Below are 23,889 nucleotides of genomic sequence, written 5' to 3'. Positions count from 1 at the left end.
GAGCTCTGGTAGAGGTATGGTGCTGCGGTGGTTTGGCTGTGTGCTGCCTGAGGTGCTCTGAGCAGTGCATAGAGCATCAGGAGGAAGTCGTTACCCCTGCCTGGCCCACACTGGTACAGGCAAGCAGCAGAGGGGCTGGCTGAGAGCGCTGCTGGCAGACAGGCCATGCTGCTGTGTTCCTGTGCCATTAAACAGTTTCCTTGAGTCTGGACCCTTGGGATCCCTGGCTGTGTTTTGTTCCTGTTGTAGTGTTTTGTTTGGTTTTGAGGCCAGTGTGAACTTTACTTCCTTTTGTTAGCCCTCCCAGATGTGTGCTATAGAAACAGGCTTTGTGGAGAGCGTGCTCTGGAAGCCAGTCTTGAACATGTGATTTGGGGAGGAATGTTCTTCAGCAGTTGCCAGAGAGCAGCTGGCAGTTCCTGGTGGTGTGTATGACTGGAGTGCAGCTGATGATTCTTTTCTTGTTTTCGTCCGCAGGTTGTGCTAGCAGGCAGTCCTTGCAGAACTGACGCCCAGGGGCTCTTGGACACCACTGGCTGCTTTGGAGCCTCATGCTAGCTTGATGCGTGCAGGACACGCGTGGACCCGGACAAGGGTGGAGATGGGGTGTTTGTAAGCACATTGGCACTTACCATGCACCCAACAGGGTCAGTGGACAGTAGCTTCTCCCGCTCTGCTGTGCAGACCCTCTCCCGAAGCCACTGCCGCAACATCAAACAGAAGATCTCCCAGTGGGAGGGGAGGACACGAGGGTGCTCCAACAAGGAGAAACAGCAGCTGAAGGACTTTGGAGTAAAGTATGATCCCAGCTACAATGCTCTACCCAAAGTGAAGCCAGAACATGCAGAGAAGGGCAGGAAGACTGGGTCCAAAGATCCAAAGAGCCTGGGTTTGGACTTCAGGGAATATGCACAGGGCTGCTTGCAGACTGGGGTCTCTGGTGACCTCAAGCCCTGTGCGTGCAGCCTAGCTTCCCAAGCCAACCAGAAAGGAGAATGGCAAGGAGGCTTCCTGGACCGAGGGGCAACACTGCCCCCAGGGAACTTCTATACCTCACAAGCTCTGTGGAGGAGAGTAGATCCCCTTCTGCCTGGCAAAGCCCCATCATTTCCCTTAGACTTTCAGAGGAGGCAAGGGATCTGTGGCTCCACAGAAAGAGAACTTGAAATCAAGGGAATGGACTCTCTCTGCAGGGCAGAGAGGAGCTTAAAAAACATTTACTCTGAGGCAGAGGAGCAAGAGAAGGAGCTAGCTGCTGTCCCACCACCCAAGCCCCGTAGGACTTTCCGCTATTTTGCAGAAAAGGGTGCTAGTAGCTGTAGTGATGCCAATGCTACCAGGGAAGTTTTCCTGCAAAAGCAGCGTGGAGGAGACTTGGTGTCATCCTCCAGCAGTCCTGAGAAGAAAACAGCCAGCAGGAGGATCAGAGGGAGAACGCAGAGGTACATTGCTTCGTCTCTTGTGTCTGAAACACGTTTCCTTAAATCAGTTTCTAGATGAGTTTGAACAGCTTGCTTGCCATGATACCCTTGTGGAGGTGCTAGTACTGATGATGCCTCTGCTGATGTGGAGAGGATATTTCTGGATGAAAGTATCCTCTTTCCAGCATTGCATATGCACTGCTTTTGCTGCTGATAATCTCACGAAGAAGGTTAAAAGCTCCGAACAGGTGTCAGTGCCATACCATAAAACAGAGTTGAGTGACAATATGCTGGCCCCAGGGAGAGTGCTGCCTGCTTCTTGCCCTGAGCTTGTCCTCAGCTGCAATGGGTGGATTACAGAACAGCTTTCTCTTGGGGCAGTATGACTGCTAAATGTTCCAGCTTTCCTGTGAGTGAAAGATTCTCTTGTTGCTTAAAGTTGTCTGTGGCTACCACTGTTGCAGTAGGTTTGGGTTTGGCTGTTATTACCTCTTTCCTGTACGTAGGTCCCTGTTACAGAGTAAAAAACCTCTGAGCTAGCTTGCTGCTAGTTCTGCTTACAGATGAGCTGCCTAGGGCAGCCATGCCAGAGTGCTGTGTATGTCATAGGTGATGTGGCTAGGACTCCTGAAACCTTTCACTGTGGCAAAATGTGCAGCAACAAACCAAATTTTATCGTGACAGGCTAAATCCCTTCCAGCTCCTTTGTGGCCTCTGTGCCATAATTTTGAAATGAGGCCAAGTGTATGAAAATGCAAACTTGCAAATGTGGTAACACCCTTAATGTGAGCAGTGGGAAAGGTGCGATAGAAAGCAGTGCTCGAATTCTGAGTACTGCTGCCAGTGCTTAGTCTGCAAAACGTGTTTTGGGTTCTGCCTCAGTGACAGGATGGGACTTGCCATACCTGCTTGAAGTGTGCTTGGCTGTGGAGCCTCCAACTTGATTTTTAATTTAAAAATCTCCAAGAGTGAGTAGGACTCACTTGGTGTGCTGGTTTTGGCTGGGATAGAGTTAATTTTCTTGATGGTAACTTGTGTGGTGCTATGTTTTGGATTTGTGATGAAAACAGTATTGATAACACACCAGTGTTTTAGTTATTGCTGAGCAGCGCTTACACAGAGGCAAGGGCTTTTCTGCTCCTCACCCCACCCCACCAGTGAGCCGGCTGGGGTGGGCAAGGAGCTGGGGAGGATACGGCCAGCACAGCTGACTCCAACTGACCAAAGGGATGTCCCAGACCATACAATGTGCTCAGCAGTAAAAATTGGGGGAAGAAGGAGGAAGGTGGGGGACATTTGGTGTGATGGCATTTGTCTTGCCATGTCACCATTACGTGTGATGGAGCCCTGCTGTCCTGGAGATGGCTGACCACCTGCCTGCCCATGGGAAGTAGTGAATCAGTCCTTTATTTTGCCTTGCTTGCATGTGCAGCTTTTGCTTTACCTATTAAACTGTCTTTATCTTGATGCACACATTTTCTCACTTTTACCTTTCTGGTTCTGTCCCCATCCCACTGGGTGGGAGCAAGCGAGTGGCTGCATGGGGCTGCACTGCCAGCTGGGGTTAAACCCCAACACTTGGAAATCAGAGAGTCCAGAGTGGAGCATCCACATGCTTGATGGCCCCAAGGAGGACCATACTCTCTGTGGACTGGAGACAGCAACTCACTGGTACATGCAGGTGCCTTTAGAAGAAGTTACACTGGTTTTCCTCTAGGAAATCTTTTGAGTTTGAGGACATCCAGGGCTTCTGCAACCAGAGAGCAACCACCAACTCCCACAAGCTTCGAGAAGAGACAAATGGCACTACAAGATCCAGGCTTGTCTACACACAGTCAGAAGACAACATCTACGAGGACATTATCTGTATGTGCCTGTGCTTCTGGGGGGGGTGCACTCCATTTAAGGGTAGCAGGTTTTCTGGGGAGGGAGGAATGAAGATGAGAATGCATTGAGGCTCTTTCCAGCTCTGACTTTTAAGGTCTTTGCCATCTGGGGTTCTTTGATGTCAGTAACTATCTGCGTGTGAACAGCCTGCTTTCAGATGTCATGGAAGGTTGCTAGAACTGGTGTGCACTAAGCTGATTTCTTTACTAGCTTTTCAAGTGCTTTGCTCAAGTGCTGCACAGAGATCAGCGTGAACACTGACAAAATCCACTGCTTTGCAGTAGAGCTACTTTCCTCTGCAGTGGTAGAAGTGTTTTGTTTTGATGAGTCCATTACAGTTTGCCAAGTGGATGGTAGTGGGTTAGAAGGATCTTTGGGTGGTGGGAACCTAATCCATCTTAAAACAGTTCTCTCTCAGACCCCATTAAGGCTTGACAGACAACTGCATGCTCTCCCTGCTTACATCACTTGCAAGAATGCAGGACTTTCTCTCCTTTCATAAATGCCCCGTTCAATGCTTTTTCCAGGTCCTGCAAAAGAGAACCCATATGAAGGTATCAGAGCACTGCCCTTACCCCTGTGGAAGGTCCCATCTGTCTGGAAGCTACCACCCCCCTGGAGCACCAGTAAGGCTCCCAAGGTAGGGTGAGGGGATTAAATTATCTTGTGTTTACACGGAGTCATCCTCACAAGGGCCCTACTTGTGCTCCCCATATTCTCCACTGCTACATCATTGGCTTTCCTTAATTTTTATTGTTTTTTATTAATGTAAATGATAATGAACAGCCACAGCAGTGGCAGTTGATTAAGCAGCTAAGGAGCAAAAGAATAGGAACAAGAGAGTGTTGATGAGATGTTTGAGCATGTGGGGTGGGGGGTGGGATGGAGAGCTTGGCAGAGCAGGAGGCTGCAGCAAGTTTATCTTTTATAACCTGACTCCTTTGACTCTGAGCCTGGACCAAAGCTGAATCCCAGGCTTAATCATCTCTTTTGATTCTGTTTTCTAGCCTCTCCCAAAACCTCCCTTCCTCAGTGGCAAGGCTCTTGAGCTGAAGACCTCCCAGACAAGTTTCCAAGGGAAAATGGTGAAGGACATAACCCTGCCTGTCACACCGACTGAGTGGAATCTGTTCCGAGCAGTAGAGGCTGCTAGCAAGAGAAAGAACTTGCCCTGGGTGAGATTTAAGCATAAAACTACTTCTTGCATGGTGTTTCAAACTCTTGCTGCTTTGTCTAGCACCTTCTAAGTGCTTTGTAAGTGGTCATGGAGCTGTGTGCCTGGCAGGTGAATGCTGGTTAGCACTGCTGTATGTGCTTGACCCGTTTCCCCTCCAAGTAGCAGGGCAGGTATTCAGGGATCAAAAACCAGAGTGCTAGTTCTAGCTGGGGCGGCAGTGGTTTTGTTGGCCAAGAATCCGCAAATGGATTATTAGGTGTTGACGTGGGTACCAGTCCTGTGTGTGAATACTCGTGCTTTGTCGTTTAAGCCTTGTTCCCAATGCTTCCATGAAGTATGATGATGCTGGGTTTGTGCAGGAATGCAAGGAAGCTCTCTGTGAGCTAAAGGGCCAGCTCTGTACAATTGTGTGTACGTGTCCCTTGCTCCTGATGACTTCTTAGACTGACCCCAATATTCTTGCTGCAGACGCTGTGTTGTTAGACAACCAACAGTGTGGGGCTGCTGTGGGGAGCTGGCTGGGCCTGTGGTTACTTGACATGTTGGCTTGGAGTTCTTGATGCCACCAGGAACATACCCTTGCAGGTGTTCCGTAGTGTAAAGGCGAAGTGCAGCTAGCAGTGATAAGCACGTTTCACAAAGCCTTCATACAGTTCCCTCTGCTGCCTCTGGCTGCCCCGTCCTGCCTGTGTGCAAAGGCAGATATATGTCTGAGGCCAGAGTAGCAAGAAAGGCTTTTAATCCACCGTCATGGTAGAGGACTCTGTTGTAATTCTCATTTGGTATGTTGGGGAATCTTTATAGATACTAGTATTGGTTACCAGCTCATGTCCCTCAGTAATAAAATGCAGCACGTGCTCTGGAAGGACAGCAGCAGCTACCGCTATAGTGGTCCTTTGTGTGTAGGACTCAAATTCCAGTTATGGTAGCGGCAACAACTTACTTTTGCTTTGGTAAAATCATTTAACTTTTTTATTTATGGTGAAAATTGGGTGTATTTGCTCAAGTTGCACGAGACTGTGAGGTAGAGTTGGACAGCTGCAGAACACTTCTAGGAATGTTAAGTATGTTAGGATAGCAAGCAACTTCTGTGTGTGTTTTTAAACAAACTGTAGGCCTCAAAAAGCAGGAGGGAGGTGGCAAGTTTATAAAAATGCTGTGATGGAGAGTATCTTTCATTTGGAAGGGGAAAATAAAACATTCTGCAAAAGCAAACCTATTCAAAAAATCTGGTAACAATTTATGTGCAGGAAGCACACTATTCTTTTTTGCTCACAAGGAATTGAGCCAAGATTGCTTGAGAGATTGAGAAAAGGATCGGAGTCTAGAAAGAAGGAACTTAACTCATTGCTTAAGAAACACATAGCTGCCTTAAACACAGCCAGTATCTCTCACTCTTTGGTGACTAAACCGCACAAAAATCAGAACAGAAATGGAAATCCTCTAGGTAAAGCTGGATGGTAGAGGGGAATGAAGGCAGGTTTTGCAAGAGAAGCACTACTTTCTGCTGTGGGCTGTTTTCTACCTCGCGTCACCTCGTACTGGCAGGGCTGGCTAATGTAGGAAATGGGGAGAAATAGATCCGAAAAGGAGAAGAGTGTAAGCCTAGTTTGCTGAGCTGGGGATAAAGCCTTGAGCTGAAAAACAGGTTCTCTTGCTGAATATCTTTCTTTTTATGCAGTATTTGTGGTGAGAAATGGCTGGGCCCCACCCTCCTATATCCAGTAGGAGCATTTAGTGAATTCTTGAGACAAGAATGAACTTGACCTGCTCGCTGCACTTGGCGTAAATCCTTCTTCACAATGAAGTGATAGCCGTCTTTGATGTGCAGAATCAAGGAGCCATGGGCAGCATCCTGTACCTGGCAGCTGGGTGGGGGGAAGCAGTCCAGAGACACCTGTGGCAGGAGTAACAGAAGGCAGTAGGACTTCGGTTTTAAGGCCGTTGTGACCAGTGGAAGGAAGGTTAACAGCACTGAATGTCTAAATGGTGACCCTTCTTTCATGTCTGTAGCTTAGTCTGCATTGCACTATGGTTTTTTTCCAATTTTTTTCTTCCAGTGGACCAGTCTGTGGTGTCCCTGCAGCACAGACCCATTATTCTGTCCTGCTGTCTTTCTGCACCTATGCAAAATGAAATACATAATCCTTTCTTTTTAGTGAACTACCCTGGGACAAGGACTGTGCTTAGAGCAGCCTTGTTCTGTGCCTGACTTGGTGCTTTGGAGAACTTACTGTAGCTGTCTGACATCCAACTACAGCAGCAAACTTCAAAAACAAACAAAAACCAAACCCCAAGCTACACTGAGAGAGCTCTGCTTAATCTGGGCTTGGAAAGAATTGGGATGCTTGAGAGCATGTGGAGTTCAGAGTCCTTTGTGATGGAGGGTTTGTAAGATATTCTTGCAAGTGCCTTTGCAGTTAGCCTCTCTAACAGAAAATGGAGATCTGATACCAGAGAGTTTGCCACTTCTGCTCTCTGTTAAGCAAAGTATGGTAACTCCTAACATGCTTGTACAGCTTGGTGTCAGCTCTGAACTGCGCTAACAGTAGTGTCTCTCTTGTAGTTGGAATTCTGTGCTTATTCATGATCCAGTGAGCTGTGCTGGAAGTACTCTAGCAAGCAGTGTCTGTGCCAGTGCCCCTGGCAGGACTCGAGCAGCCTTTCACAAGTCTTGTGGTGCTAGAAGATAGCTGTTGGGCTGCAGCCCTCCTGGCACCTGGATCCTTTTCTGGACTCCTACATTAACCTCAGCTTCTGCTTTGGATTTCAGCTGGTACTAAAAATACAGAAGATCTTTGATTCTAAGCGTGGGAAGAAGAGGCTGAAGTTGCTCAGTCCTGCGGGGAGAGAAGCGCCTCCAGTGAAAGGTACAGAGCTCTCCAGTACTGTTTGCGTCACTATAAACCTCTTGAGCCGCACAGTTCCCATATGTCCTTAGGCACTGTTATTGAGTCCTGCACCATCGGCCCCTGCAGCTTGTGCTGTGCTGACTTGACAGTTCTAAACCCTGCGTCTTGCAGCTGGAACTGTTGAGCTTTCAGCACTGCTAGGACTGGGAACACTTGCCAAGTTTAACACTGTCACAAATGGAAGATGCTGCTGCGATCTGAGCCTGAAGAGCTGGGCTACTCATTAAAAGTGCTTTTCCAAAAAAGCAGAACAAACCCAAAAATTTCCTGCAAAACCACTTGGCATGCAAACTTCCTCTGACTACTCCACTCATTGCTTTTGTGCCTCTGAAGGGCATGATGTTCTTGTGTTCTTCTGATTTTTGTAGCCATGGTATGGCTTTTATTTATAGTATATTCTGTTCAGCAACTTTGTTAATTTTTACAGCAGTATCAAGTAGCCACCGGGTTTCTGTTCTTTGCCTGTGTTAGCTAACCTTCAGGTGGTTTACTGGAAACCGTGACTTGATATCAACTCTACTTTTTGAAATTTACTGTTGTAGCACATTTGCCAGTACCAGCTGTTCTTTGCTGATTCTTTGAGCAGGATAGGTGGGCAGCCCTGAGTGATGCTGGTCTGATGAGTCTAACCTTCTCTCTCTCTCGCCCAACTTTGGGCGTTGCCCATCTTCCTTCTGCATGGCTAATAAGTGAAAACTATGTGTGTTTCAGGTGAAACCAGTGGGAATGAAAGTGATACAGAAGGTCAGCCAAAAAGTGAGTGAATCACAGGGGCTGGTACTGTCCTCATAGCACTACACCAGGGGTCCTCAAACTACGGCCCGTGGGCCGGATACGGCCCCCCAGGGTCCTCAATCCGGCCCCTGGTATTTACAGACCCCCCCGCCCCCACCCCCGCCAGGGGTTGTGGGGGGGAAACCAAGCAGCCGCAGATGGCTGCCTGCCACTTCATCCGCGCGCCGGCCTCATGTTTAAAAAGTTTGAGGACCCCTGGACTACACATACGACTAAGGCTCTAATGGGATAAGCATACCGACTAGCTGCAGCTTCTGCTGAGACAGAGAAAGGGAACATCTAAGAGGCAGCATGGCCAAGGCTGGGAGCTGTTGCTGTGACAAATCAACCTGTACTTCTGCCGCTTCTCCTGAGCCATTGAGGTTTAACGCTGTTAATCTGCCAGTTGTAAGAAGTAGATTCATTTTTGGGTTGGTAGATTCACACTTAAATATGTCTTGCAGGAGATTGTCCCTGGATCACCTTTGCTTCTAACACTTGAGGTTATTTTCCCCCACTTCCTTCCCTTCTGTTTTACATGTATGATGCTGTGAAATGCCCTTTCCTCTGGGGAGAAATCACTTGGCTATTTGTCTGGTTCCACAGTCCCGAGTTTGATCATAGGCCCAGACTACAGACTTGAAATACTTGGTTTTAGCTGGTGTGGGAGGCACCAAAGGGGTCTTAGTTTCTGTGCTGATAAGGTTTGAATGTGGAATGGTAATGGTTGGCCAGCAGCCCTGATGACTGTCATGTCTCTAAGCCAGCATTTAGTGAAAAGGACCAACGGAATTGTTTTAGACCTTGGAGGTTGGAGGGAAGCATACAGAAGGCCTTAGCCTGGCGCAAATAGTCAAGTGCCACCTTTTGATGTTAAGGAGAGTAATAGAGAGTGAAGAGTCTTTGCAGAAATACAGTGATAGAGTCACTGCCTGATTTAAGGTTTTTTTCCAAAGTGTCCAGACTGTGTCGTGGTGACTGGGCCACAGGAATTTCTTACATCAGAGTGCTGTGCTTGTCCTTGTGAGTCTATGCTGCCTGTCAAGATGTCCCAGCCTGAGGTTTCTTGGCCAGGAGACTGGCTCTGCCTCTCGTGAATGCCCATGCTGCTTTACTGGGTAGCTGCCTGAGGCCAGGCAATTGCTGAACTGCTGGAGCTGGGCTTCTTCTCACAGCCGAGCTTCCCTCATTGTTACCACGGCGTGTTGCTCTGAGATGTGTGGAAAGAATGTCAGGACAGCAGGAAAACGCTAGCTCTTGGTTAAGAGGGATTTGCAGAGCTGCTGCAAGGCCATCGCTCACCTATCTGGAACAGCCCTGTGCTTGAGGGGCTGATGCAGGAGTCCCAAGTCCTGTGGAGTGCAGCACTGATGTTAGGCACATGCACCCATCTCTTTTCCTCCTTCTGAAGTTGGTGACGAGTCCTATTTTGTGACCTGTAGGTGTGTGACAGTATAGCCACAGGCTGGTTTGGGGTTTTTTCCTTTCCTCAGGTCAACACAGGTGCCTGCTGCAGTCGGCCTCCAAGAGGAACCCACGCTACCAGACTTTGGAGAGGGATTTGATAGAGCTTCAGGAGCAGCGGCTATTTGAGCTGTTTGTGGTGGTGTCCCTGCACAAGAAGTCACCTGAGATGACCTACACACCGCAGATCATACAGCAGTTTCCCAGCAAGGTAGGAGCTGCATGGAAACCTGCCCACAAAACACACTCAGCAGCTGTTTTATTTCCCCTCGCAGTGTGTATCCTTCCTAAACTCTGTTCTGGTAAAGCTGCCCCGCTGGTTAGGGTACAGGCTTGGAATATAAAGCACCTTGCTTTGTACAGACCTAATGTATAGTGTTGGGCAGTTGTGGAATATCTTTCCTGATAATGAGCTTAGCGTCTTTTTTCTGGAACTAGGAAGGCTTCTACTCTAATTGCCTGGATATATCATAAAGCCATACTGTACTGAGCAACACTGCTGAGACAGCCTGCAGGAGGGGAAAGGGAGTGCAGTGCTCTGTTCCCAAAGCTGTCATGACCTCATCCTGGTAGTCTGTGATTTATAAACAAGGGGTGAAGCAGTGTAAATGATGGTGCACAGGAACGCAAATCCCAGGGCTTTTATGCTTATCTATGCTGTCCTGGGAAAAAAACCACCCTAAAATGGCAGTGCCATGTGTACTAGCCCCCAAAAAGCTGAGAACTGTGGAAATTAAAGTACTGTTTAATTTTACTTGTAGAACAAACCATTTGGGATAAGATTTCTTTCTGTCTGTTCAGCCCAAATGGATGATGAGATGTCCCAGCCTGAGGTTTCTTGGCCTCACATAAGTGTACACCATGTCATAATTCAGTCACAGTAGTTACTGTGAAGCTGAGAGGATGGAGCCTTAATGCTTGCTTCTGTGGTTCCAGATTGAAATGAATATTCAGTTGTCACCATCGAGGCTTGTACCTGTTGCCTTCTTCTAAAAAAACAGAACAAACCTAGTAATTCTAGCCGTGCAATCAGGAGTAAGCCAGAGATGATTGAGGAATATGCATGTCATCCAAATGGAGAAGGAGTTGTCAGACTCAATAAAGGGAGGTTACGTGGGACTCCAGCAGGACCCATAGTGTCCAGCTGCATAAGGCTTTTGTGTGCAAATAACTAATGTCTTAAATATGTAAATGTTTGAGATTCACAAAATGAATAAGGGACTACAGCCGGAAAGAGTGCAGAGTCTTAATTTAGCGGGTAAAGCTGAACATATGTACATAATATCTACTAAAAGCGCAAACTTCATGGTGTTAGGAGGAAGAAAAGAATGTAACCAGATTTAGTTTTTCCCTGGTGCACCCTCTCAGTCTGCTCATTGCCTTTGGGAAGGGCAGCACATTGTTCTTTTCCTGCTGCCCTAGCAGGCAATCAGACCCAACTGTACCATGTGTCTCTTTACTGGCTTTTATAAATGCATTAAGAAAACAAATTGTTTTCTTAGTGTTTATTTATCCTCTGCTCAAATCAAAGTGTTTTGGTGAGTGACTTTATATGGGAAAGTCTATCATGTTGGGATTTTGCAAGAAACATTGCCCAGTAATTATGGAGGTGTTCTGATTACAGATTTGTCTCCCTTCTAAAGATAGCCTTGTTTCCAAGTAATCTGCTTGTCATCCTCTTTTTTGGGCTGCATGCCCAAGGACATCAAAGCTTTTGTGCAACTGTTACTCTGTGAAAATGCTGTACTGTTTTCCTAACCGCTCCTTCCATGCTTTTGCGCAACTGTTACTCTGTGAAAATGCTGTACTGTTTTCCTAACCGCTCCTTCCATGCTTTTGCAGCTTGGGACACTGGACTAGCCTAGATGTGCTGATTGAGTGTACAGTGTCTAAAATCAGCTTTATGCAATAAACTCTCCTCTTCTCAGAGGCATATCCTACTTAAATATGAACTCTCTTATTTGAAAACCTTCCTTTTGCCCCTTCTGGGCAGTTCTGAGCGTGGGACATTGTCCTGTAGCCTTTGAGGGATTTGACTTGAGCCCACACATGGGAACTGGGACATGTGATTCAGATGCACTGTTTTTGCAATTGAATTATGAGTGATCTGCACATCACAAGCTGAACACTCTTGTGTTCCCAATTCCCATTTCTCTTAGGGCCTTCAAATTTCCTAGGAATAGAACTGAGGTGAGCTGATGCAACCATTGTTTGGGGGGTCAATTCTAGCTTCATTCCCCAATAAACTTGGCCATGCTTGTAAATTCTTACTCAGTTCTTACCAAGATGAGCTGGGTAATTTTACAAAGGTCAAATCAGCCAGAAGGGTACAAGAGGGAACTGGCAATCTGTTACAGTCAGAATCTATGTTATTCTATACTTGTGCATTAGCTATCTGATGGTTCAGCGGGAAGATACTGTCTCCCATTGTTTTAAATGCTGCAGCTGGCAGCTGTGCACCACACTTCAGTGACTTCAGATGCAAATTGTGTTACCCCTCCAGCCTGAACATCCCTTCAGACAGTCCAAGGATACTGAAGAGAGGCTAAAGGTCATTCCCAAATTCTGCTTTCCAGATCCCAAAGACTGGTTTCCTACATCAGACCTTAAAAGGTAAAGACTTGTGCTGAAAGCTTAGGTATGTGCCTGTTTCCTGGACCAGGGGAACTGCAGCCAGAGCAAGGGAAAATGGGAAAGGCTGAATCCTTAAACCCTGTGATACAGAAAGATGAGACATGGAGGTGGACTCAGAAGTGTTGCTTCTGCTCGAGCACCGTCTTTCCTATAAGAAGGAAGTTTGTAACATCTGTTCAAGGCCAGATCGCAGGGCTGCAAGTGCTTCTGTTGCTCCTTGGCAGAGTGGAGAAGCAACTGGGAAGGAAGAGCTGCAGTAGCTCAACGGGCTGCAGGTTTTTACACTGGGTAGAGCCTAAAGTAGCTTGCTAATCACAGCAGGGGGTCTTCAGCATGACCAGAAAGAGAATGGCTTGTAGTCTGTAGCTTTGTTTGTCAGTCTCTTCTCTGAACTGTGTGGTTAATTTAACCCTGACTGTTCTTTGGCTCCCCAGTGAAACGTTTTCTTTTGTGTTGACGGGTGAGGATGGCAGCCGCTGGTTTGGGTACTGCAAGAAGCTCCTGGTAAGCATCTGTGTATTGGATGGAGTGTAAAGTGTGTATTGGGTGGAGTGTAAAGTATGTGTTGATAAATGCACAGTCAAGTGCAGGATGTGAATCAGCAGCAATTTCCCATGTGGGTTATGTAGTGCCTGTGCTGCTGCCAAGGTTACCAGCCCTTTGTATGCATAAGGGAGGGAGCACGGTGATGACCAGAGAGACATTGAAATGGGCTCTGGGCATGAAAGACAGCTGCTGGAACTGGCCATTCCTCAGGAGTCTTCTAAGTCAGAAGAGTAGAGGGAGCTACAGCAGGAGGAATTCTGTGTATTAGCTATAGCATAGGTGCAAGGTTGTTTGTTGCATCCCTGCTCTCAGCATAACTGTTCCTGTTGCCTTTCAGCCAGAGGGGAAAGGGAAGCGCCTTCCTGAGGTATACTGCATCGTTAGCCGCCTGGGCTGCTTCAACCTCTTCTCCAAGGTGAAGTGGGGAAAGCCTGTTACTTCTTACCAGACTTGAGTCTCTGACAACCTGCCAGCTCCAGAAAGTAACTGGATGCTTCTGTCCAGTCTAGAATTGCTTAGCATTTGTAACTCATCCCAGGAGAGTGGTGCTTCCTTGCTGCCTTTGCTTTGACAGGGCAAATAAAATGATACTATTGCTGAGACTTCTCAGCCGATACATAGACAACTATTCTTTCAGGAAATTATTGTTGGGAAGTGGCTTCTAATAACCTGGTATTACTGATGGTGCCCCTTCACCCTCTTCTTCCGTGACTTGGAAATCGAAAATTAGTTTGGAGCTGGGGGGCAGATCTCGGCGTGTTTCTCTTAGCACCATGAGGAAAGTAGATAAAGAGGTAAAGACTAGGAAAAACTACTGCAGGTAAAGGGCAGCTATTGCAGAAGAATACAGGGACAAGCTTATGATGAAAGCTGATTCCTAATCATTGAGCACAGAGGTTCTAGAACAGTGTTTCAGATTTCCTGGGGAAGAAGATGGGATGTTACTTTTCTTCTCTTAACTAGTTGTGAGAATTTGATTACACTATACAAGAAATTTCTTTGCAGTAGCAGGAGACTGGATTTGAGAATGGAGGGTTGTACTCTCATGTATCTGTTCCCATTTGATTGTTCAGACATTTGAGAGGAGCTTCAGGGGTTCCAAGTGAGGGGGAAGTGGGCTGTAAGTGTGCTAGAGCCTTCAGATGTAGCTATGGCACAGGATACTCTGAGGCTCGTACCTCCTCTCGTTCGCCAGCAGGCATTGAACCGATGCCCTGTGTATTTTCTTGCAGATCTTGGATGAAGTGGAGAAGAGGCGAGAAATGTCCCCAGCCCTAGTGCACCCATTCATGCGTAGTGTGATGGAGGCACCCTTCCCGGCTCCTGGGCGCACCATCACTGTGCGGAGTTTCCTGCCAGGAGCGGGAAATGAGGTAATGGGAACTGGGAATGGCTGCGCGGTGGAGTGATGCCGCCTGTAAATAATTAGTCTGAAGATAATGTCTGAAGGAAGGCTGTTGCAGAAACTGGCTTCCTGTTGAATCGCCCACTGTGGAAGTGATTCCCTGCTTTTTAAGGAAACGCTGCTTGGGGGTCCTCTGCGATGCCCTGCACCAGCTGCCCAGGCCACAGGGCTCCGCTTGTGAGGAGCCGCCAGCACTGCTCTCCTCGGCCCGGTCCCATGCTGTGGCGTTCTCCTGCAGCACCCCGCGTCTCTGCTTGCCTCTCAGGTGATGGAACTCTGCCGTCCGCTGGATTCTCGACTTGAACATGTTGACTTTGAATGCCTGTTTAAGTGTCTGAGTGTCTCTCACACGATTCGGGTCTTTGCCTCTCTCCTGCTGGAAAGGAGGGTGATCTTTGTTGCTGACAACTTAAGGTAAAAAATGAGTCTGAGTGACTAGTCCTTTGTGAGGGATCCTGTTTTTTCTTCTGCATTTGGGCTTGTTTCATGTGCAAGCTTCTCTAACTTGTAAATAGTTACATTTGAAAGCTTTCTGCAGACATTCCACACATGTGCATGCTTAGAATTTTGAGTATGCTCTTTTCCCAGGAGGACATAAAGGAATGCTTCCTTTACCTCTTTAGCCTGGGTTGATGCTGCTCCTAGCTCCCCATAACTGACTTTAAAAGTGGACACATGGGGCTTCTGGTGATGCACAAACAACATACATGAATTACATTTTCCCTGAGCATTTCTAACCTGTCTCTGTAGCCGAACACTGAACGAGACATTGACAATCCACTCTGTGCTTCTTACCTTTCTAGCACTCTATCTAAATGTGGCCACGCTGCAGTTGCAATGCTTTATCCCTTCACTTGGCAACACACCTACATACCAGTCCTGCCAGCTTCTATGATTGATATTGTGTGCTCTCCGACCCCATTCTTAATTGGCATTCTCTCCTGCTCGTTACCACAGCTCCAGGACCTGCCCATAGAAGAGGTGAGAACTGGGTGAAGCTTAGTGGAGGGACAATGTCAGTGGTATGAGGCTGACCTCTCTGGAATAATCTCTGTGGATTCTGCCTTCATTCTGTCTTAATACAGACTCTTAAACTATTCTGGGACAGTTGGTAAACTTGCCAGATATATGTCATGGGTGTTCCATTGTAATCAAAGATAAATAATATTCACTGTTCTTATAGACGGGCTGCAGCTATGCAAAACTTATGTTTTGTGTGTGACATCCCCTGCCACTGAGGATATTTGGGCAGGGGGTGGGGTGGGGGGGGTGTCTGTGTCTGTGTGTGTGTGTGGGGGGGGAAGTTTTTTTTTTTTTTCTGTACAGCAGCATACCTGGTTATAAGTGAGTGTGTCTTGTACATCTTTCCCCAGGTTCTGATTGTTGATCTTTGCGCTGACAAGTTCTTGCAAGAGGTGAGTGAAATAACAGTACCAGTCACTCATAGTTATATGCCCAGAAAAGACATCAATGAAAGAAAATGAACATAAGAAATCGGCAAAAGCTAGTGTTTGTATGTAGACTCCAGTGGCTGAAGAAGTGTTTTGATTCCTTTTTGACCAGTGGAAAAGGGAACAGCCTTACAAATCCTTGTTGCAAGACTGAGGTTGCATGAGGTACAGAGCTCTGCAAAACCAAAGATGCTGCTCATCTGAGCTGAATTTTAAACCAGGTGCTTAGTTGGTTCATTACGTGAAGTGGACCACTAAGATTCTTTGCTGCTTTCTGTGTACTTGTTCTCTGCAGGGTGTTCTCCTCTCTTGTCTAGCTGGGGTGTTGGTTTTAGTTTGGCTGTTTTTTTTCCAGGAGTGATATTCTAGCAGACAAATTATCATGGTTTACTTGTGGTTTGCTGCTGAACTTCACCTAATGTGCTTCTACATCACCAGAGAAGTAGCTGTAAACATACTGTAGTATTACTAGCTCAGGAGGATATTTGCATCTCTTTTTCCTTGCCTTACTGTTCTATTTTGCATTGCAGTCTGCAATTGGAGAAAGGTATTAAAGGATGGGGGTTTTTAACCATAATGTTGAGGCTTCTCATATTTTCTCAACAGGCATTTGTTCTTGTGTGTTTCGTCACTGGTGTAATAAGCCTGAGTTTGTGTCATGGATATAGTGTACGTTGTTCTGTGTTGGCCAGTTGCATGTGTGACTCTTAATAGTACGTAGTCAGAGGGTGCTGTGCATGTGTTTTCTGTGTCTACAAGGCATATGTATTGTCTCCACCAAGATATGCCATATCACGGAGTAACTTCCCTGTTTAGGCATGTTATGAGTATTTCTCATGTGTTCACAATGAGAAGGTTCAACTGATGATAGAAATAACACAGAAATGCTTTCATGGCCATTTTTCTCTTTAGGCATCAGATGAAGATGCAATCCTGCCTGATAAACTCCAGGCTGCACTTGTGCAAATCTTGGAAGAACGAAGTGAAATCCTGTCACATGTGCAGAGTGATACACAAGGTACTTCTATGGAAAAGTGTTTTCACATTAGCAAGTTTCTACAGCTTCCATTAGTTGGTATGAAAATGAGCAAATGGAAATAAACACTAGGAAGTGACATTTTAGAAAGCTATTTTCCTGTGATCATCTTTCTTGTGAATGTGTTAAGAAAGAACTTTGGTGTCCCAACAATTGTTCCTTTTTTCACAAGCAGTACATGGAGAACTCTAGTTTTCCTTGACCAAGTGCGTCAGTTCCCATGCTTTGAGTTTTTTCAAGTGGCAGAGAGAATATTTTTTCTTAAACAGGGAATGCAGCACGTTTCTGTGCTTTAGAGAGTAGTCTGACAGATCATTTTCAATTGAGCTGATTTATGCATAATCCATCAGATGAATGTGAGAATTTTAAAAAGCATTGAGCAGCTTGAGAGAATGGTGTTGGCAAATTACATAATTCCACACACATCAGAAGCAACAGTTAGTTTTCCAGTGCGTTTCTGTTCTGTAGTTTGCCTAATTCTTTAAGAGAATTAAACTTAAGAGTGCTATGAGCTTACAGCTTATTAGACATTGGATGTTTTGACAGTGAAAAGAAATTATGAATGCTTTTAACTACTGGAAGAGCTTTAGAATGGAACTTGTCTCAGCTGCAGCAGGAAGTTGACATGGGAGAGAAATCTTAATAGTTGGGCTATGGCTTCTTTGATATCAAACACTCCTCTGAAATGTCGTCCTAGTCTGAGACACCCAGCTGAAAAAGTAACTGCTGCTCCTTTTTTAGAAGAAGAGTGACCAAAGTGATGAATGTAGGTGGAAACTTCTCCTCTGTCGTCCTCTTCACAGGTGACATACCTCTTAACTCCCTGGTTTCTGAAGCTTTTGTGCAGTTCTTTGTGGAGATTGTTGGACACTACTCCCTGCACATGAATGTCACAGAAAAAGGAGAGCGGGTGTTTCAGCGGGAGCGATTCCGTAAATCCCACGTGTCACGCAATGTGCGTCACTTCTTGCACTTCTTCATGGAAACACAGATGTTTGCAGGATTTATACAGGATCGAGAGCTGAGTAAGAATGTGGTCAAAGGTGAGGTCTGATATTATTGTCTTGTTTTACAAAGTCACTTTTCAAAGTAACTGTCGTGTGACTTTGACTCTTAAGAAGCCTTTTGTCCTGATGAGTTATCCTGTTGGCATTTTGGCATATGTCATAGTTCCATGCCTTTCTAATTACTCAACAGAATTCATGTTACGAAGCAGAGAATTTCTGTATCTCTCCTTTGTGGGCTTGATCCTGCAGCTTCCATTACATGCCTGATTTCCTTTTCGTAATGTCCTTGTTAATGATGTAAGATGCCGCCTGCTAAAAGATGGAATAGCTCATCTAGGTGAGGGGATTTTTTAATTTTTATTTTTCTCTTTAGGCCTCTTTGAGGTCCGTGCCTTGGAGTATTTGGAGAGTATTTCAGAGACAGAACCAACTGGAATGAACAAAATCCTTCGCAACCTTGGTAAAATGACACTGTTCCTTTCAGTTGATTATTTTTTTTAACAAGTTTGGCTGTTGAACAGCTAATTGCATGCAGAAGGAGAGCAGGGCTTAACATCTGTCCCTTCAAGGGACGCTGAACGCTTTGTACGATTTTTCTGTTTTTTAAGCTTTTGCATGTTTAGATAGAGGGAGCTGCCCCTCGGAGGGCTGTCTGAGCTGGTTTCCTGGCTTTGGCCGGGCTGAGGGGCAGCGGTGGCCACAGTGAATCCCGCCGCACCGCAGCCCCTGATGAGGTTTTTTTCTCCGCAGGAAGCAAAATGAAATTTCTTCAGAAGAGATGAAGGAGCGCGGCCGGCGCAGGCTCCGCCTCCCCGGAGCCGGGCTGCGCTCTGCCAGGGGCCAGGCTGTGGCCGCGGGGCCCCGCCGCTGTCGCTGCCGCCGCCGCCGCCAATACGGACCGCTCGGCTCAGCCCGCTCCCGTGTCTGCGTTCCTGAGGGCGTCGGGGGGGTGGGCGGGGCGGGCGCACGTCACCGCGTGGCCTGTGGGGTCCCGCCGGCGGGCGGGGCGCGCAGGCGCTGTGCAGGAGGGCGGGGCGAGCGCACCATGGCGGGCCCGGGGCTGGTGGCCGGGGACGTGGTGGTGGACGCGCTGCCCTACTTCGACCAGGGCTACGAGGCGCCGGGCGTCCGTGAGGCGGTGAGGGCGCGGCCGGGCGGTGAGGGCGGGCCGGGTGGTGAGGCCGGGCCAGGGCGGCGTTCCCGCCTGACGCCCCGTGTGCGCTAGGCCGCGGCGCTGGTGGAGGAGGAGACGCGGCGGTACCGGCCGACGAAGAACTACCTCAGCTACCTGCCGGCGCACGACTACAGCGCCTTCGAGGTGAGGCGGCCCGGCCCGGCCTGGCTCCCGGGCCAGCCTGGCTCCCGGGCCGGCCCACACCCCAGTCGTCTCCAGGCCCGGCCCGGCCCCCACCCCAGCCGGCTCTAGGCCCGGCCCCTGCCCCCACTCCGGCCGGCTCCAGGCCCGGCTTCCCGCGCCGCCTCACCGCTGCCTTCCCCGCAGACCGAGATCATGCGCAACGAGTTCGAACGCCTGGCGGCCCGGCAGCCCTTGGAGCTGCTTAGCATGAAGAGGTGAGGCGCGGCGGCCGAGAGCTGCCCGCCCCCGTGGCTGGGCTTCGGGGACCGGTGCCCGCCGCACCTTCTGAGCTGGGCGAGCGGCCTGTTGCAGGTACGAGCTGCCGGCCCCCTCCTCTGGCCAGAAGAACGATATCACGGCGTGGCAGGAGTGTGTGAACAACTCCATGGCGCAGCTGGAGCACCAGGCCGTCCGCATCGAGAACCTGGAGTTAATGTCGCAGCACGGTTGTAACGCTTGGAAGGTGTACAACGAGTAAGGCCCTTCGTCTGCTTTGCTCAACCTGGTTGAAGTTCTGACTTAAGTTTCTGCGTATTTCTCGTGTTTTCCTGTGTGAGTCCGATGGGGATCTTTAGAACTTACTGAGAAATAACTGAGCCCCTTTGAGAGAGTTATATGTGGAAGAAAAGGAAACCGATCTGAACAATAAGGACTTGTCTCAGTGGCCAAGAAATAGCCTATGTTTCAATACGTCTCAGCCATGAATTTTGTGTTATTTTTTGGGTAGCAGTTGGTGATAAGGTGCTTTAATTGAGAATAATAAAGGGGCTATCGACAGCCTGCAAAATGATAATTCAGTAGTGGAAATAAAGATGACTTACTACTAATCTTGCTCAACCTGGAGCCATTATTAATAAAGTTGTTGCAAAAGCCAAAAAAATTTGCAGACAGTATGGTTGCAGGAAGCACCAGGGCTATTTCAGTCGGAGAATATTAATTACTTTCGAGAAGGGTTAGTTTAGCCTTAGGTAAAAGTGTAGGCAAAGGGAATGTGATACTTATTTTTGAGCAAAGGTGAAGGGTTGCTTAGCTTACAAGAAGGGAAGCATATAGAGGAACTTTTAGCTCGCACATATGTCAGGAATCAAAGAGAACTGTGCTCTGACAAGGTTATATCATGGAAACAATAAAAATACGTTACAGGTAATTTTAGAGTTAAAACTAGAAGATGGGTGATAAGGTAGGGTGATGTTACAGTGGCATTCTAGTCAGAAAAGCACAAGCGTACAGTAACAAACTTGAAGATAGAACATCAGCTAATGGATGTGTTTTTATGATACTGTCGGATGGCTGATCATTGTGTCTTAAAACAGTATATGTTACAATTGGAGTGTTTTGGAGTGAAGGGCACAGACTGCACTGAGAACAAGCTGTCTGGTGTTTGCATTGAAGTGGCTTGTTGTGTTTCTAACTCTGAAGAGTTAAACATCAGATTAAACGCGTCTGAACAAGCAATTCAATGTTTTCCTAATGTTTTGCTTCTGTTCTGCTATTAGACATCTGGTTCATATGATAGAACAAGCCCAGAAAGAGCTTCAGAAATTGAGGTGAGTCGTTCTTTTTGATATTTTCATACTGAACTTAGAAGGAAAGTGAACACCTCCACCCTGCTATATAAAGGCTTGCATATATGTTGCTGCCATGGTCATAGGAGAAAAGACTCAGTAATAATAATAATAATAATAATGAAGAAAGCTGACCCTGCCGTGCCCCCCCCCCCCCCGGCAGTTACATTCATAATGCCTATTCCACTCAAATTCTATGTTTGGTTTGGTTTTGTCTGAACCTCTGCTTTGAACAGAGTGGATTGTTGTGGAATCCGCTCTGAAATGCAGTCATATTTTCTTTCGCTGACCATAGGCTTCTATTTGATGTGCAGTTGTCTCCACAGAGACGTGTTCCCTGATGTTAGGTTTGGCCTGTCATTTTAAGGTGGATGCTTTAATCATGGGTGGATAACTCAGGGATGGAGGTTAAAGTATATTGAAGTGATGTGCCTTCTTAATTCACTCCATTTAGATGGCATGCTGTGGACTTAGCAAGTAAAGCTTTTCAGCTTTCAGATTTAGGTGAACTACTGTCATTTTCAGCCTGCAGATGGGACTGTGTACTGGGATTTGGGTAGAAGGCAAGTTGCATGTTTAGATTAGCTGGAATTGCAGAACTGAAGTCCGGAAGGCTGAAGGAGCACTATGACGTATGGCATGCAGGCATTAGCAGTGTGAAACAAGAACTACTTAAGAGACCAAAGTATTTTAAATATTCTGCATTTCTTGGGTGCTTCATGGAATTACTGAATTTTGTGAAAGATCAGTAGTTTATTTTTTCAGAGAGAACAAAACGCTTCCTATGTGCTGCACTCATCCAGGAGCAGTAGGCTTGAATGTTTGAAATTTTGCTTGTAGTAGAGTGGGAGGTTTTTTTGTTGGTGCTGGTTTTAATATTTTTTTTTATTTATTTTATTTATCTCAGAGTTCTGTTTGCAGCCCTGTACTGGGATTTGTCCATCTGTATGTCATAGATAACAGTCCTGGCTACATAAGTGTTTTCTGGTAGTACTTCTAGGGATTAGGTGTATTTCGAAATTATCAGCAGATACTAAAATTTTAAAGAAAGGAGACAAAATTACATAGATCTTTTTTCTTCCTAGAAAAAACATTCAAGATCTGAACTGGCAACGAAAGAACATGCAACTCACAGCTGGGGCTAAACTACGAGAAATGGAATCTACGTGAGTATCTAGAATTCCTCTGCTAAATCTTCCCAAGTATATCTTTTGCTTGAAATTCTTCCATGCAAAGCACAAGTGATCTTTCAGTACTGTTGTAAAATGCTATTGCCTGAATACTGTTGCTTTGTGTCATGAGCCAACAGCCTTCTCACTCCTGTCATGACCCAGCAGACTTCACGCCTGCTGCGCAGAGCAGGGAATCTGCTTCACTGGTTATGGGCCCAGGCCAGTACGTACAAACACTGGGACTCACAGTGTGATTGATATGATCGCTTTAATAAGCGCCATAAATCAATGCCCACAAGTAAACCGCTTTTCCTATTAATGTGATGGAAGCCGTGATCATATGTTGATCACCCTCAATAGCGTTATAATAAGCAACACGCAGAAAGGTAGGAAAAATAGACCACAGAGTTGATTAAAACAGTGTAGTAAGCTACCAGGGAAAGAAAGTAAACAGACATAGGACCTGCTGGGGGGGAAAGCATGGTGTGATGATGGTCGGGAATCTCAGGCTGGCTGAGAGGGAGCTCCATCGAGCACTCTTGAGTTTATATTTTATACCCTTGCATAGGCTTTTTGTATGGATCATTTTGATAAGCAAGCCTTTTCTATCAGTTTTGACACAACATGAGGTGTGACAGCACTGGATATGTGCTCCCCCTGAGCAGGCAGAGTTTTTATCTTTTGGGCTTTGTTCCCTTTGAGGTGGCGGGTGTGAGTGAGGCAGTGTTATCGTATATGCATGGTAGGGATGAGAGCCTCAGAAAGGAGGAACTACCCGGGCTACGCCCGGTCCTGCTCCTCTCTTATGGCTTCAACAGCAGTTTCCCTTCTTCAGCACAGCACTTCTTTGTTTTTCCCAAACTGCCTGAACCTCACACTTCGCGCAAATTGTTTTAAAGGATTTGTAATTCAGGTCTACATAACAGTTACTATGGTTGAGGGAATCAATGAGCAAACTTTGTGGAAGGATGTGAAAAGGAGGGCATATTATCAGCTTAAAATTGCCTAAATTGTTTCTTAAACTCTTTATCTAAATGCTGGCAGTAAGTGGGTTTCAGTCTAGTAAATTAAGTTTCGTATGTTAAGGTTTAACAGGGTTAAAAACTACTCTTTGTCACTTTGGTTGTTCAAATTACCATTGATATCAACTGAGGTTTATCACGTACTTAGAAAAATAGTGCTTTATTTAGTGTCTTCAAGCTTTATTGGTAGCAATAACCATCTCTGATTTTAAAACAGAGACTGTTAAATAACACTTGAAAGCTTTATTTTTCTTTTCCCTTCCAGATGGGTTTCTCTTGTCAGTAAAAACTATGAGATTGAACGAACTATTGTGCAGCTAGAAAATGAAATTTCACAAATCAAACAGCAGCATGGGGAAGCAAACAAGGAGAATATCCAGCAAGACTTCCAGTGACTTAATCTTTACTGTCTTACCACAGCATATGTTAAAAAATCAAAAGTAAAAATCTGGAGATGCTCTGTGTTTGTGGACACCTCTAGTTGCAGTTGAGTAAGGCCATAAAAGGGTGTTTTCATTGTTCCTTTTCCTTGTTTTAAATTCTAGGAGTAGGTAGGGTGGACTCAAAATGTCCAATTTGAATGTATTAATGGGTGTGGTTAAATGTACTGTTAATTGTTTCACTTTTTATATACCTAAGGTAGGAGCTCCTAAAAAAAAAAAAGTTTCATGCTTTTGTGTTTTCCCCTATGCCTTTAATAAATATTGTTTTGCTACCTGTATGGCTTCATCTTCACATTCAGAAACCGGCCGGTGTGCTGTCAGGGAGGGAGGCTTTGCTGTGGGAGCCCACCTAAGTGTGCTGTATGGTTGTTGTGTGTAAGCTTGAATCCAGTGTGGGAGGCTGTGTCTGAGGAAGAGGCTGCCTCAGCGTCATGGGGTTTGTAACACGCCCGTGCCAGCCCAGGAGGGAGGCTAGGGCACAGTGTGCAGCCTTGCAAAGGGAAATACTTGCTTATGGGTGTCGTGACCTGACAGACTTCCCACCTGCTGCACCGAGCGGGGAATCCTCCTCACTGGTTATAGGCCCGAGCAGTGCAAACAATGATCGCTTTAATAA

The 23,889-nt window shown here is 46.5% G+C and overlaps 2 protein-coding genes across 2 annotated transcripts; both read left to right on the top strand.

Annotated features, from left to right (window-relative positions):
- Window positions 1-633: 633 nt before the first annotated feature.
- Window positions 634-18,983, top strand: DENND2C (DENN domain containing 2C). The gene is made up of 19 exons (XM_055819746.1): window positions 634-1,442; window positions 3,139-3,287; window positions 3,836-3,948; window positions 4,316-4,483; window positions 7,259-7,355; window positions 8,109-8,153; window positions 9,665-9,846; window positions 12,139-12,248; window positions 12,704-12,773; window positions 13,153-13,230; window positions 14,048-14,188; window positions 14,486-14,634; window positions 15,024-15,201; window positions 15,594-15,635; window positions 16,584-16,689; window positions 17,511-17,750; window positions 18,088-18,174; window positions 18,465-18,852; window positions 18,940-18,983. Exons 1-18 carry the CDS (start codon window positions 634-636, stop codon window positions 18,494-18,496), a joined length of 2,796 nt encoding a protein of 931 aa, XP_055675721.1. The 3' UTR covers window positions 18,497-18,852; window positions 18,940-18,983.
- BCAS2 (BCAS2 pre-mRNA processing factor) lies at window positions 18,726-23,551 on the top strand. Its single transcript, XM_055819747.1, has 7 exons — window positions 18,726-18,852; window positions 18,940-19,032; window positions 19,216-19,286; window positions 19,384-19,545; window positions 20,568-20,618; window positions 21,722-21,802; window positions 23,096-23,551. Exons 1-7 carry the CDS (start codon window positions 18,760-18,762, stop codon window positions 23,223-23,225), a joined length of 681 nt encoding a protein of 226 aa, XP_055675722.1. The 5' UTR covers window positions 18,726-18,759; the 3' UTR covers window positions 23,226-23,551.
- Window positions 23,552-23,889: the final 338 nt, after the last annotated feature.

This window comes from Falco peregrinus, chromosome 16 (genome assembly GCF_023634155.1).
Source record: "Falco peregrinus isolate bFalPer1 chromosome 16, bFalPer1.pri, whole genome shotgun sequence".
NCBI lineage: Eukaryota > Metazoa > Chordata > Aves > Falconiformes > Falconidae > Falco > Falco peregrinus.
The sequence above is the reverse complement of the archived record's forward strand: the minus strand, read 5'-3'. Positions and strand labels throughout refer to the sequence as shown.